This window comes from Engraulis encrasicolus, chromosome 10 (assembly GCF_034702125.1).
Source record: "Engraulis encrasicolus isolate BLACKSEA-1 chromosome 10, IST_EnEncr_1.0, whole genome shotgun sequence".
In the NCBI taxonomy this organism is placed as follows: Eukaryota; Metazoa; Chordata; class Actinopteri; order Clupeiformes; family Engraulidae; genus Engraulis; species Engraulis encrasicolus.
This window is the reverse complement of record NC_085866.1, coordinates 18,582,315-18,597,314: the sequence shown is the minus strand read 5'-3', so window position 1 is coordinate 18,597,314 and position 15,000 is coordinate 18,582,315. Positions and strand designations below refer to the sequence as shown.

Sequence of the window (15,000 nt, the reverse complement as noted above, 5' to 3'; positions counted from 1 at the left end):
ATAGTTGACAAACAGTGGAAAAGAATTTGTAATTTGTCTGCGAAGATTCTTAATATCGTCAGGTTGAAAATACTACTCACTATTGCTTTAAGGCTAGCTGAACATGGTCTCAGATGATGGTGATGCCTTTAAGGATGTTGATATCCAGCCCATCTCAAAGCCTCAGTGAGGGTGGGGTACAGTGAAAGGCAGGGCCAATGTGGTCAGGCTTTGTCTTTTGGGATTGCCTATCCACTGCCAACTTGCGTCACGTTACTGTGCGACTGACACACACACACACACACACACACACACACACACACACACACACACACACACACACACACACACACACACACACACACACACACACACACACACACACACACACACACACACACACACACACACACACACAGTCATAGTGACATTTTGACAAAGCTCAACCCAAGAGCGACGAGACAAACTACACGCATGAGCCCAAATCAATGTCGCTCTCAGTGGGTGTCACCCTTAAGTCTGTAACGCACACAAACACACACACACACGCACAGACACACACACACACGCACACACAAACGCTGCCCGTCATTCTAATAAGTTGTTTGACGCAAATCACTCATTTTGAGAAAACTAAATTCTGATAGGTCTCTGTGCCTCCACCCTTTTAGATTTACAGTAGAATAACAGTCCAGCCCTGCTCTTCATCAGACTGACAGACTGACACTCTACTCCCCCTGCCTGTGCATCATACACTTTACTCTAACCCACCCTCCAAATACATGTCGTCCCCCCCACTCACACACACACCAGGATGACAGTTCATGATCAGTTCTCTTGGCCCAGTCTCATGGCAGCATATGACCATCTTTGTACTGCCTTCCATCTTTCCTCTGTGCCTTTAAGAAGGGTGATGTTTCTACACTTATTTCGTTTTTCAAGAATCCTAAGTGGTTATGTCTGTGCATCATCTGATGCCATTAAGACTCCATTTACAGGTATATGAGCATTTTTGTTTTTTTTCTCATTCGTTCAGTCCTTTTGCTTTATCGTTTAGATATATTTTAAACAAAAGTCTTAAGAGGAGATTTTTGAAAACGAACCAGGAACAGTTGGATACGTGTAAACAAGAAAAGCTCAGATACATATTTTTGAAACCATGTCATGTTTGCCTTGATTCCATATTCCAGGCCGATACTTGGATACAAAACAATGAGACTCTTTTAGTCACCTGTCGTGTGAACTAAGTTGGCAAATAAAAGCAGAAAGACAAAAACCTGTCTATTAAAATATCCGCTTGTGTGTGTACACAAGGCCAAAGTAAGGTAATATTTCGAGACTCATTCGTCTTTACTGTGTCTTCCAGGAAGATGGTATTTCTAAACTCCCATCACTTTATTGACTTAAGGTTATGTTACTACACTTCTTTTGCTTTGGGGTACATCAATACTGAAGGAGATATTTTACTATTCTTTAGATGTCATGGATCTTTATGGTTATGTTTCTATTTGCTTCTTTTGCAAAGCAAGGAAGGTGATATATCTACATTTCTTTAGCTGTGGTGTGTCTTTAAGGTTACGTTTCTCTACACTTTTGCGTCAGGGTGGGACTTTAAGGTGATATCTTTTTTTACGCTTCCTTAGTGCTCGAGTGTCTTTAAGGTGAAGTTTTTCTTTTTACTGTGTTGACTGAGTGTCTTTATGGTTATGTGTTATTTTGCTTTAGGGAGTGTCTTTTAGAAAGGTAATGTTTCTTCAGTCCTTGGGCCCACATTCAGAAGTAGAAACCCAAGAACAGCAGCAGCAGAAGACGAAGAAGAAGAAGAAGACGAAGACGAAGAAGAAGAAGAAGAAGAAGAAGAAGAAGAAGAAGAAGAAGAAGAAGAAGAAGAAGAAGAAGAAGAAGAAGAAGAAGAAGAAGAAGAAGAAGAAGAATCCTTTAAATGGTCTCCATTCCGAGCAGGTCGTCATGGCTACCTTGATGCAGCCGTGCGTTAACGAGGTCGTTAAGGATGGCCACAGCTGTCTGCAGCCCAGTGAAGTTTATGGAGATCTTAAACGGCCTGCCACAGAGTTACTGTACACTCCCTGCATTTACAAACCAACACTCTCTCTCCCTCTCAGACACACACACACACACACATTCCTACCGATGGAGGGTTTGAGGGAAACGCGCGCACACACACGCGCACACACACACACACACACACACACACACACACACACACACACACACACACACACACACACACACACACACACACACACACACACACACACACACACACACACACACACACACACACACAGGGCGTAAAGAAGCTCACTCATTGGGCAAAAGGGACTGCAACACTCGGGTGTAACCGAGCCCAATCAAACTGAAGTGAACTCAGTTGGTCATAAGTATGTCCATTCACTGAAGCGGCCATACATAACCTCACGAAAACACACACACACTCATTCACACACACACACACACACACACACACACACACACACACACACACACACACACACACACACACACACACACACACACACACACACACACACACACACACACACACACACACACACACACACACACACACACACACAGTGTGGAACTCAGGTGTCAGTGAATGTAAAAAATCACATATACTTACACGACCGTGAGAAGACTTTGGCGCATAAACCGCCTGCGATTCACAGGTCTATACAGTTACGTAAAGCGTGGTTGGATTGCAGCAAATGCCCGCAGGTATGTGACCTTTGGTGGCAGCGTTTTGGTTTGTGTGGGACATCTCATCTGATACTCCCGCGCTCACTCCCTCACATGGCCACAATGGCCAAGGCTCATAAAGCCACCTCAATGCAGAGCAGAGCACAGCTTTGTTGACACCAGAGACGGGCACTGTGTGTGCGTGTGTGTGTGCGTGTGTGTTTGTGTGTGTGTGTGTGTGTGTGTGTGTGTGCGTGTGTGTTTGTGTGTGTGTGTGTGTGTGTTAATCCCGTCAGTGTTGTATGAGGCCGTCTGGAGATACTTAAGTCTGACATATACGTAACGTCTGGAGCCTTGTGTGTGTGTGTGTGTGTGTGTGTGTGTGTGTGTGTGTGTGTGTGTGTGTGTGTGTGTGTGTGTGTGTGTGTGTGTGTGTGTGTGTGTGTGTGTGTGTGTGTGTGTGTGTGTGTGTGTGTGTGTGTGTGTGTGTGTGGGCGATGTTTGCATCTGAAATAACTTTCCTGCTCTCTACAGGCAGAAATACTATCAGGCCATAACAGAGGAGTGCTTATGCTACACACACACACACACACACACACACACACACACACACACACACACACACACACACACACACACACACACACACACACACACACACACACACACACACACACACACACACACACGGCTTCCAGCACTTGCTACACACACACACACACACACACACACACACACACACACACACACACACACACACACACACACACACACACACACACACACACACACAGTGCAATCAAGTCTAACTGTGTAAGATCACCCCAGCCAAACCCTCCAGGTAACAGTGCACTCAGGTGACACCTGGTTTATGATAATAAGAGACCCGAACAAACAGCAGGTGCCAGAGAGAAAACACCTTAGTAGTGGTGTGGTAGTATGCTGGTGTATATTTGTGTGTGTGGATGTGAATGTGCATGTGCGTGCATGCATGTTTGTGTTTTGATATCTATGTCTTTGCGTTTGAATGTGATACAGTACGTTTGAGAGTTGACACTGATATAGGTAAAGAAAACAGAGCATCAACATTGACACACTGACACACACACAGAATGAATACTCAACAGATATTTTCTTATCTCCACCTTGCTAGTAGGCTGGAGCCTCTTTCGTCTCTCTCCTCTAATAAGGAGACAATTACATTACATTAACATGATACATTACATTTAGCTGACATTTTTATCCACAGCGATTTGCAGTGATTTAGGCACAGGGTATTGGTTACAGTCCCTGGAGCAATATGGGTTTAGGCGGCTCAGGGGCACTTCAGTCTTGGATGATGTGGGACTCAAACCTGCAACCTTCCGAATCAAAGACCACCTCCCTAACCATTAGGCCACGGTTGCCCTGCGTGTACTTGTACAGTCCCTCTCACTGGAGTCAAGGTGAGTACATAATAACACCAACAGGATTAGGATGTAGAACTCCTGACACATGAAGATGGAGGAACCAGAAATGTGGGCCATTCTGAGAAATTGGTGCCTTTTATGTCCCCGAGAAATTATGCCTTTACAGATTATGCAAAATAGCTGTAAAATAGCTATAAATTGCATGTCCTTGTCAACATATTGTGGATAAATATTAAAAAACATGAAACATACTTCAAAACATTTTAAAAAGCTACCCTGAATACTGAAACACATGCATTTCATACATGTCCCAAAGTGAAAACACAAACTTATAGTTTAAAAAGAGTGAGTTAAAAGAGTGAACATTTTTTACACTTTTGTTGGAATTCCATATCCAATATTTACTTCAAATACATTTTAAAGATGATAAATTGATAATATTTCATCTAAAATAAGCATTTTAGTCATGTCCTCTAGCTTTCACTAAGTCCTGTTACCTTAACACATTGCCGCTCTGAAATTTTTGGGCTTTTCCTCAGTCTCATATTCAACGGTAAGTTACATCCCTTCAGCCATTCTAAAGGACATGGGAAGACCAAAAGTATGTTCTCAGATGATCTGGTCAATATTTTTGACAAAACAGTCACTGAAGCCAAGAGTGGTCACTCTTGGTACTCAGTCCTGTAACCAAAATTATGCCTCTAATTTTTTGGTCAATCACAACAATGTGCAAATGGATCTTGCATTGACAGCATAAATAATTACTAAAAACTTATTCCTGTTCCTGTTGCTATTACTTAACAACTCCTGTTACCAAGCTCCTGTTATTAACAGTGCATTCCTGTTACTAAATCATTTAGTCAGGAACAGTATGCTCATTTTGGAGAAATGTACAAGTTGTTTAAAGAAAACAATTTTATTTTAAATAAAGGACATTACAGGATGAAAGCAGAGGTGTTGGTTCATCTTCTTTTAAAACATATTCTTTAAATATCCCATGAATTTCGGTAAAAAGACAGAGGACGATACTATTAGCAATTTAGCAAAAAGAAAAAATATATATTTAAGAGGCTTTAAGATGGCCCCACACCTTTTTCAAGTAGCTAAGTGTGTGTGATATTACAACCAGTGAAAGGCAAAAAAAAAAGCAATTGAAGTTTGACAAATTTTGACATGGAAAAGGCACCCATTTCGTAGAATGGCCCTTGTATAAAATAGAAGTAGAAATAGTCTTACAGATGTAATTACAACACTAGTGGTATGATATTACATGGCTTCAACTTTGTAATATCATGCTACAAGTGTTGCAATTACATTTGTAAAAGTACTTCTATTTCTACTTCATACATCTCTGGGAGGCTCTACGAACTCAGGCTCTTCATATGGATCTATTTATTGCTGGGCTACACTTTCATTAATTCTCCCTCTTACTTTAATTAGGTGCAGTGTAATTAATTATGCAAGAACATGTAGCATTATGTATGTGCACTGCATTAGGTTAGTATTAGGATTAGGCAAGCACAGTCTAACTACATAATATTACATGTTGATACATGTAGTTACACTACAAAAAGACGCTCTTCAATAAAATGTTACTTAACAAAGAGCTACTTAATAGTGATCTATAAACCTCTGTATTCCTATAAACCTCAGACCATCAGTGATACTAAATCTGACTGCAGCCTGCAGCACGTGTGAATTATAAACCAGCATGACTGCTGCATATATGAGGGATATACCAACATGACTCTGTAGTGTGCCCTTGGTACATGTTCTCTCTCTGTGTGTGTGTGTGTGTGTGTGTGTGTGTGTGTGTGTGTGTGTGTGTGTGTGTGTGTGTGTGTGTGTGTGTGTGTGTGTGTGTGTGTGTGTGTGTGTGTGTTTGTCCGAGTCTGTTGTGCGTATGTGTGTGTGCGTATATGGGCGTCTACATGTCTGTCCGTGTATGTGTGTGTCAGTGTGTTTTGTCCCTGAGTGTGTATGTTTTGTGTATGTATGGGTGTCCCTCTGCGTGTTTACACTCAACATGTACCAAGGGCACACTACAGAGCCATGTTGCTATATCCTTCATCTACTGTACATATGGCTATACTGTATAGTCTGTGTGTGTGTGTGTGTGTGTGTGTGTGTGTGTGTGTGTGTGTGTGTGTGTGTGTGTGTGTGTGTGTGTGTGTGTGTGTGTGTGTGTGTGTGTGTGTGTGTGTGTGTGTGTGTGTGTGTGTGAGTGAGTGTAAGAGTGTGTGTGTGCATGTTTTCGAGAGGCACCTTATCTCCTCTCCTCTCCTCGAGAAGTTGTTATGGTAGAAACATGTGTGTGTGTGTGTGTTTGAGAGGCACCTGACGTGTGTGTGTGTGTGTGTGTGTGTGTGTGTGTGTGTGTGTGTGTGTGTGTGTGTGTGTGTGTGTGTGTGTGTGTGTGTGTGTGTCTGAGAGAGAGAGAGAGAGAGAGAGAGACAGAGAGAGACACAGAGAGAGAGAGAGGCACCTAATTGTGTGTGTGTGTGTGTTTGAGGCACCTCACCTCGTCTTCAGGGGAGAAGTTGACGTGGTGCAGAAGTGTGTGTGTAGGAGAGAGAGTGAGTGAAAGAGGTGTGCATGTGTGTGTGTGTGTGTGTGTGTGTGTGTGTGTGTGTGTGTGTGTGTGTGTGTGTGTGTGTGTGTGTGTGTGTGTGTGTGTGTGTGTGTGTGTGTGTGTGTGTGTGTGTATGTGTGTGTGTGCGTGTGTGCGTGTATGTGTGTGTGTGTGTGTGTGTGTGTGTGTGTGTGTGTGTGTGTGTGTGTGTGTGTGTGTGTGTGTGTGTGTGTGTGTGTGTGTGTGAGAGAGAGGGGCACCTTACCTCTTCTCCGGGGGAGAAGTTGTCGTGGCAGAGAGGACAATGGTTGCAGTTTCTGCCCGAAACAGGAGCTGAGGAGGGAGGAGGAATGTCACTGAAGGTCAGAGAGCACACACTTCCTCTCTCTCTCTCTCTCTCTCTCTCTCTCTCTCTCTCTCTCTCACACATACACACTTGAGTATGTGCTCGCATACTCACACATACACACAGAAACTCTCTGTCTCTGTCTCTCTCTCTCTCTCTCTCTCTCTCTCTCTCTCTCTCGCTCTCTCTCTCTCTCTCTCTCTCTCTCTCTTTCTCTCTCTCTCTCTCTCTCTCTCTCTCTCTCTCTCTCGCTCTCTCTCTCACACACACACACACACACAAATCAATCTTAAAATGTTCTGGTTGTCAACACATGCTGCTGTGTCAATGGACAGTATCCTGGTTGAAGTGCGCTCTCTGATACACTCTACACAAGCACTCAGCACGCACGCACACACGCACGCACACTGATGAACGAGGCCTTTTTGAAATTCAAGTAATCCACCCCCTTCTCTGTGTAGCACACACACACGCGCATGCACGCACGCACGCACACACAGTATTGGTACTACCAATACTTTTCAGAATTTTAATTGTAATAATTAAATAATAATTGTAGTAATAATAATAATTGTGATAATAATCTATGGGCAGTCATGGGTGAGCGGTTAGGGCGTCAGACTTGCATCCCAGAGGTTGCCGGTTCGACTCCCGACCCGCCAGGTTGGTGGGGGGAGTAATCAACCAGTGCTCTCCCCCATCCTCCTCCATGACTGAGGTACCCTGAGCATGGTACCGTCCCACCGCACTGCTCCCCATGGGGCGCCACTGAGGGCTGCCCCCTTGCACGGGTGAGGCATAAATGCAATTTCGTTGTGTGCAGTGTGCAGTGTTCACTTGTGTTCACTTGTGTGCTGTGGAGTGCTGTGTCACAATGACAATGGGAGTTGGAGTTTCCCAATGGGCTTTCACTTCAGTTTCAATTAGGAACGGCCAGGGTTGCCAGGTGTGACAGCTGAGAGGTGAGTGAATTAGGTGTGGTGCTGAGGAAGGTCATAGACTCACGAAGCTCAATGACTAGCTGCTGACTGACTGGCTTAAAGCCATGTGTGTTCTGGACCTGGAGTTACAGTAGTTTACCTAGGTACAAACAGTGCATGTGTACATACATACAGTACATATGGTAACATTTGCTGGGTGCTCTATGGTCCACGTGTACTAAATGTTTATGCCCTGTCTTTACATAATGGAGTCTTGCTCAGGGATGCAAAATGAATTTCAGTGTCAATTGATAATAAAGTGAATATCGTATTGTATCATATCACATCACATCACATCGAATCATATCGTATCATATCATATCATATCGTTTCATAACACATGTGAAGCTACCAAAAGGTGCGCTATGCAAGATTTTGAGTTTAATAATCCCCTCAAAGGGTAGAGTATGTAGGATTGTGGCCAGAGTAGGTATTGCAACTATGCTGCTAATTGCAACTGTGCTGTCTATTCCCAAATATGATCTTTTCATTTATAATTGCTGAGTAATATACTACTTTTTACTGGTCTGATCAAATTACAGTAAATTCTGCAGTTACAGATATCCAAATGATAATTCAAAATGGCGGACACAACTATTCACCTTTTTATGTATGAAAAATGCAGTTTTCCCAGTCATAATAAACCATTAGTAATTGATGGTGGTGGAAAAATATAAAATTTGTGACTAGGCAGCATGAATTCAGGAAGTAAACTACTAAAAATATGACATGCTCTACCTTTAATCTGTTAAGACACAGCGTTATACATTTGTTGTTACCAGAATGACAATGACCAAGTTGTATGTCATAGCAGTTAACTTTCCAATAACTATTACAGAGTTCCACTGGTGGAACCGTGTGCATCATGGGGCTACCAAGCCACCCGATGCTTAAAGGGAGACTGTGTGAGATTTTTAGTTGTTTATTTCCAGAATTCATGCTGCCCATTCACTAATGTTACCTTTTTCACGAATACTTACCACCAGCATCAAATTCTAAGTATTCATTATGACTGGAAAAATTGCACTTTTCATACATGAAAAGGGGGATCTTCTCCATGGTCCGCCATTTTGAATTAGCCGCAAAATGACTGTACTTGGACCATACTAGAAAATATCTGTTTATTACTTAGTAAACCTTCATGTAAAGATCAAATTTGGCAATAGGCAGCCCAGTTTCAATGAGCAGCATAGTTGCAGTACATTTTTTGACCATTTCCTGCACAGTGTCCCTTTAAATGAGCCTTTAAAAGGTGAATGAAGACTAAACTACTTCATCTTAGTGAATACAAAATCATACTTTCAAACTACATCTATCCTCCCATATGGCCTCTGATATCTAACCATGTGCTGCAAAGGAACTGATTGAAAACAAAAAGACAGTCAGTTAGTCAAACCACCCCCTAGTCTGTGTCCAGGGGGGGATGAGACGTGGACACATGTTAGTGTGGAGCGAGCCCATACACATGTAAATGACTTCCTCCTTCACGATGGGGAATCAGTCACAGGCACAGACAGTGCTTTGGCCTTTAAGAGATCCTTTGCATAGGTAGACCGATGGAGACTCATGTGCCTGCCTGTTAATGATGTGAGGGGCTCAGAGAGTACAGTGTCAGTGAAAGTGTTAGACGCACATGTAAATGTCTCTCCCCTCACTGTGGTAAACTCCAGGCAGTATAAAGGACCCAAATGTCCCCAGTGGCCAAAGTCTTACACACACACAGACACACAGACACACACACATGCTTACGTTTGCAGGTGGGGCTCTGTGCGTGGTCTCCTAGCTGGTCCTTGTGTACGGCCTCTGAGCAGCGAGCGCACTGCATGAAGACTCCTTTACTCTCACACTCTGACAACAGGTGCTCCGTCAGACTACTGATCTCAACCACCTGAGAACACACACGCACACACACACACGCACGCACGCACACAAACACTGTACTTTAACAACACACACACTTTAACATTACTTTAACACTTTAGCACACTCTGACTACCTTACCCCACAATCTTACACTCGTTTGATCCTAACTTTTGACTTAAGATCGGGCATTTTTATAATATGGCCCCTGGCCTACATCAAGGATGCAGCATTTGAGCATGGGATTCATGCACAGTATGTACCTACCTGTCGACACTGAATGCAGCGTTTGAGCATGGGACAGTGCTTCCAATAGTGCAGGTCTAGGCCGTCCTCCGTAAAAGTCTGGTCCTTCTCCCCACAGAATATGCACAGACTGAAAACACACAAAACACAAACATTACTGAATTCTGTTACATTTGTTTTCAGACGGAAACACAATACAGATAAAAAAGGAATCCTTCAACAATAATTTACAACAATTAAATTATTTATCCATTTCCTCTCTTCAAAAGGATGCATCTTTAAAAAAAAAAAACAAATTTTCGAGCAGGTTTTGTTGTTTTGTTAGTGAATTTGAAAGCTCGTAAGACTGAGTTGACATGGTTAGCATGTGCTATGCCTAAGTCGTGCCATGTGAAGTAACTGGCATTCCATGGTTAGCATGTGCTATCACTATTGTGCAGTGTGGAGTAACTGACTTGTCGAGGTAGCTGGTGGCAGGTGAGGTTGTCTCTGCCTCTGCTCCTGCTGTAGAGTCCTGGGCTGCCTTCTTCCCTCCTAGGAAACACAGGCAACACTGTTATCAATACATACACACACACATGCACGCACGCACACACACGCATACAGTACATACACACACATACACACACACACTGGCGCCGACTATGGGGGGGGCACGGACCTTTTTGCCCCCCCAATCATAAAGTTGGGGGAGCAAAAACACCCCAATAATGACACGTCAAAAATAGCTAATTTCACTGATGATTTAAACTCACTATGAGAATGAGAAGTCTGTTGTCTATCCCCTTTCTCACTGTCTCATTTATTAAAAAACAAACAAACGGTGAATTCATGAACAAATTTTTGTTTGAACTGTCGGTGCGAGCGAGCACGCACAGGGAATAGGCCTATATCTGCAGCGTCAGTCATGGCCAATCGGCGGGAGCGCACATAGCCTACTTGAGTGGCAGAACGCCATCCTCTTTGGGCAGAGAATGGAGTGGGAATGTTGACCAACATGTTTATTATTTGTGAAGACTATAGCGTACACATGGACAATGTTGTGTTTTGTGTTTGCTTGATTATTGTATTCGCACTGGCGATTTTTGTTTGTGATGGTCCAGGAAGTTTAAGGAACTGCAGGCTGCGTAGCATAGGTAAAGTGATGAATTGAATAAGTGAAAAATTATACTGTCCCTCAGAAATGTGTGTATTTAAGCCAGTCCTTAATGAGAGCAAAGGTGATTAGTATGGCTTCGCGTTAAACTGCAGTGCGCGCAAGCATGTTCTGGGCCTCGCTGCTGAAGTGTTGCCTATCAGAGCGAGATTAATTCATTCGAAGTTGGATTCCCGTTGCCAGTTGAGAGTTGTCAACTTTGTTTGGTTTGTCGGCCACATGAACATTTATTTTCTGGTGTCTATAAAAAGGCCTAACTATTTTGTATTTAACTCCATCTCAATAACGGCTGTATTTCACTCCAACCATGACAAGGAGGTAAGCGTGTTCTCAACTAAACAAATACTATCCTAGCTTTGAATGACACGTAGCCTAATCTAAAATATTATGATCAGAGATGACCCGCCCCTATTCAGTTTTCATTGCAATGGGCCTATTCCAATGGTTGACAATAAGTTATTGACAAGTTGAACCCCAGATTGCACGCTATGTCTGACTTGCTGCGTAATAATTCAAGCTATTTGGTCGAATACAGATGTCCAGTGATAATACAATATTCCCGCGCACATCCACATCTGCGATTCTGATTGTGTGATTGCGCACCGTTTATATAATTTCTGGCGAAAATGATGGAGACTATACGGTTGCAAGATTGAGACAGGTTTGATTCGCAGTTCGCACTAAACATAATCTAATTCCCAAAAATAATCCTTGCATGTTTGTTGTCAATGCACAACATGCTATCTGAAGTGGCCCATGCGCTTTCGCGTTTGTTAATCAAGTACGATATGACAACATTTTGCCAACGTGGAAAAGGTGCCGCGCTCCTGCTCTTCGCAATTTGGTGCGTCACGGGAAGGCTGAGTTCAAGGTAGCCTAGGTAAGACCATGGGAGCGCGTTGGCAAATTTCAAAGTAGGAAAGTTCTCCGGAGCATCTGGGGAAGATTATTCTCTGCTTTTGTTTAGAGCAGTGTCAAACTAACGTTTCGAATGTACCACTTCTTCATCGGAGCCGAAGATGTGGCATCCTCGGCACTGCTCAAAAGAAAAGCAGAGACTAATCTTCCTCAGATGCTCCGGAGAACTGTCCAAATCTGCCAACGTGCTTGCACTGTATATCTAGTCCTAAACTCCTTATGGTAACCAAGTAGCCTATTAACGGTCTTAATGTGTAGCCTAGGCTATTCAGTAAATAACGGAGCCGTGCAAATGCGCCACTGAAACACAGAGGTAACGTTGACGTCACGCAATAACCCCCCCCCCCCCCAAAAAAAAAATCTGCCCCCCCAATGTTGACATGAAGACGGCGCCTATGCACACACACGCCAAGATAGAGCTGTCACAATTTCAATAATAATCCTTTTACTTGTAAGCAATGGCTCCCTTTATTCAATGTCTAGGGCAACTGTATTTTTTTCCAGGTGGCAGCGCTATGCCTAGAGTTAACACCATACCCATATTTGAAAGCAAACATACCAATATCCTCTTTATCCTATAACATTTTTTTTCTCATTAGTGTGGATCAAATCAATGGAACACTAGATCTGAAAGCACCCATATATTAGCATAGGTCAGGCTTTTTGTCTGCTGACCTAAGGAGGAAATTTAGGAGTGACGAAGATGGGAAAACTTTCCATTCCATAGCACACTTCAGTGCTTGCCTGATCGTGCTTTAACACAATGCATCGCTGACTTGATGTGGAATCCTTTATCAGGAATCACGCTACAACAAAACTGAAGGGTAACTTGATGTGGAAAGCTTGAGCAGGTCACAACATAGGAATGACTTGCATTAGGAGCCTATGGAAAGTTGTGGCAATCTATAGTCTATAAGTAAGTGCGGACCAAAGTGGGGGAAGCTTTTTCATGTTACGACGCCATAAAACCCTTCAAGCAGAAAACACATGATACACATTTCACATGATATAGCACAGTGCGGAGTTGACTCAAATAGGAAAGCTAGCTAAGCGGCTATAATAAATCTCATGGCTAACGTTATGTGTGTTGGAAGATAGTTCATAGTTATTGGCTGGGTTGATGTGGGAAGAGCATTTCATGGCTGAGCTGTGAGGTGGGAAGAGAAGAGAGGCTGTGTGTCTGCATGGCGTGGCTCAGCTGAGCTGATGTGGGCTAGAAGATACAGTCCCAAGAAAAAGTTTGTACACCCTTTGAAATTTCTTACATTTCTGTCAAAATTTATCATAAAACATGGTCTGATCTTCCCGGAAATCTCAAGAAGGAACAATCAGAGTCTGCTTTCACTAATTCCACACAAACATTTACATGTTATCATATTTTTATTGGCCATAAGGCTATAACATTCACAGGACAGCAAGGCATAAGTAAGTACACCCTTGCATTAAATAGGTTTTAACCCTCAGTTAGTTGCAATATCCTCAACCAGACTTGTCCTGTAGTTGCAGATCAGATTAACAAAAATATCTGGATGTATCTTGTCTCCCTCTTCTTTAGAGAACTGCCTCTCGTCAGCAAGGTTTCTGGGATGTCTGGAGTGCATAGCTTTATTGACTTCATGCCATATAATCTCAATTATTTTTAGTCAGGGCTTTGACTGGACTATTCCAGAATGTGTATTTCATTGTTATGAAGGCATTCTAATTTAGATTTGCTTCTAAAGTATGGGTTGTTGTCACATTTCAGCACCTATCCTCTTATGTGCTTCAACTGTGTGACAGACTTCCTCACGTTTTTTCTGTAAAATATCACAATAAACTTGAGTTCATTGCTCCACTGATAATAGCAAACTTTCAAAGGCCTGAGGCAGCAAGGTAGCCGCATATAATGATGCTCCCGCCACCATACTCAGAAGTGGAGATGTAACCAAGAATAACTAAAAATGGGGTTCATTCTGCCAATCTAAAATTAATGGGGTTTCTGTCCAAAAAAATATTGCTGCACCTTTGAGGTTTGCGAAAAAAGCATTTATATGCTTCATAAAATTACTGCAAAATATTCTGTAGACCAACGTTGAAACCAAAGTTGAATTTTTCAGGGGAACACATAGTATCATGTTTGGAGGAGAACTGGAGAACCACACCTTCACCAAAACATCATCTCCACCTTTGAGTAGGGGGGGGGGAGAATCATTATATGCGGCTACCTTGGTGCCTCAGGCCCTTGTCAGTTTGCTATTATTAGTGGAACAATGAACTCAGAAGTTCATTGAGATATTTTACAGAAAAAATGTGAGGTAGTCTGTCACACAGTTGAGGCACACAAGAGGATGGGTGCTGAAATGGGACAACAACCCATATTTTAGAGGCAATTGACTTTTGAATTGCTTCATAACAATGAAATACACATTCTGGAATAGCCCAGTCAAAGCTCTGACAAAAAACATTTGAGATGATATGGCATGAAGTCAAGAAAGCTATTCACTCCAGATATCCCAGAAACCTTGCTGCAGAAGGGCAGTTTTCTAAAGAAGAGGGAGTCAAGATACATCCAGATTGTTTTGTTAATCTGATCTGCAACTACAGGAAACATCTGGTTGAGGTTATTGCGACAAACTTAGGGTTAAAACCTATTGAATGCAAGGGTGTACTTACTTATGCCTTTCTGTCCTGTGAATGTTTACATCTTATGGCCAATGAAAATAAGTAAACTTGTAAATGCTTGGGTTGAATTAGTTAAAGCAGACTCTGGTTGTTCCTTCTTGTGATTTCCGGGAAGATCAGATCATGCTTTATGACCAATTTTGACAGAAATGTAAGAAATTTCAAAGGGTGTA

General features: G+C 42.6%; 1 protein-coding gene across 2 annotated transcripts in view; it reads right to left on the bottom strand.

Moving 5' to 3' along the window:
• The window catches only part of cep104 (centrosomal protein 104), an 89,521-nt gene that overhangs the window by 8,873 nt on the left and 65,648 nt on the right, over window positions 1-15,000 (bottom strand). For both annotated transcript variants that reach the window (XM_063208298.1, XM_063208299.1), the window contains exons 17-20: window positions 10,548-10,626; window positions 10,114-10,222; window positions 9,736-9,874; window positions 6,926-6,993 (exon numbers count right to left, since the gene is read on the bottom strand). In XM_063208298.1, the coding sequence (XP_063064368.1) occupies window positions 6,926-6,993; window positions 9,736-9,874; window positions 10,114-10,222; window positions 10,548-10,626 (395 nt within the window). The remainder of the gene's footprint in view (window positions 1-6,925; window positions 6,994-9,735; window positions 9,875-10,113; window positions 10,223-10,547; window positions 10,627-15,000) is intronic.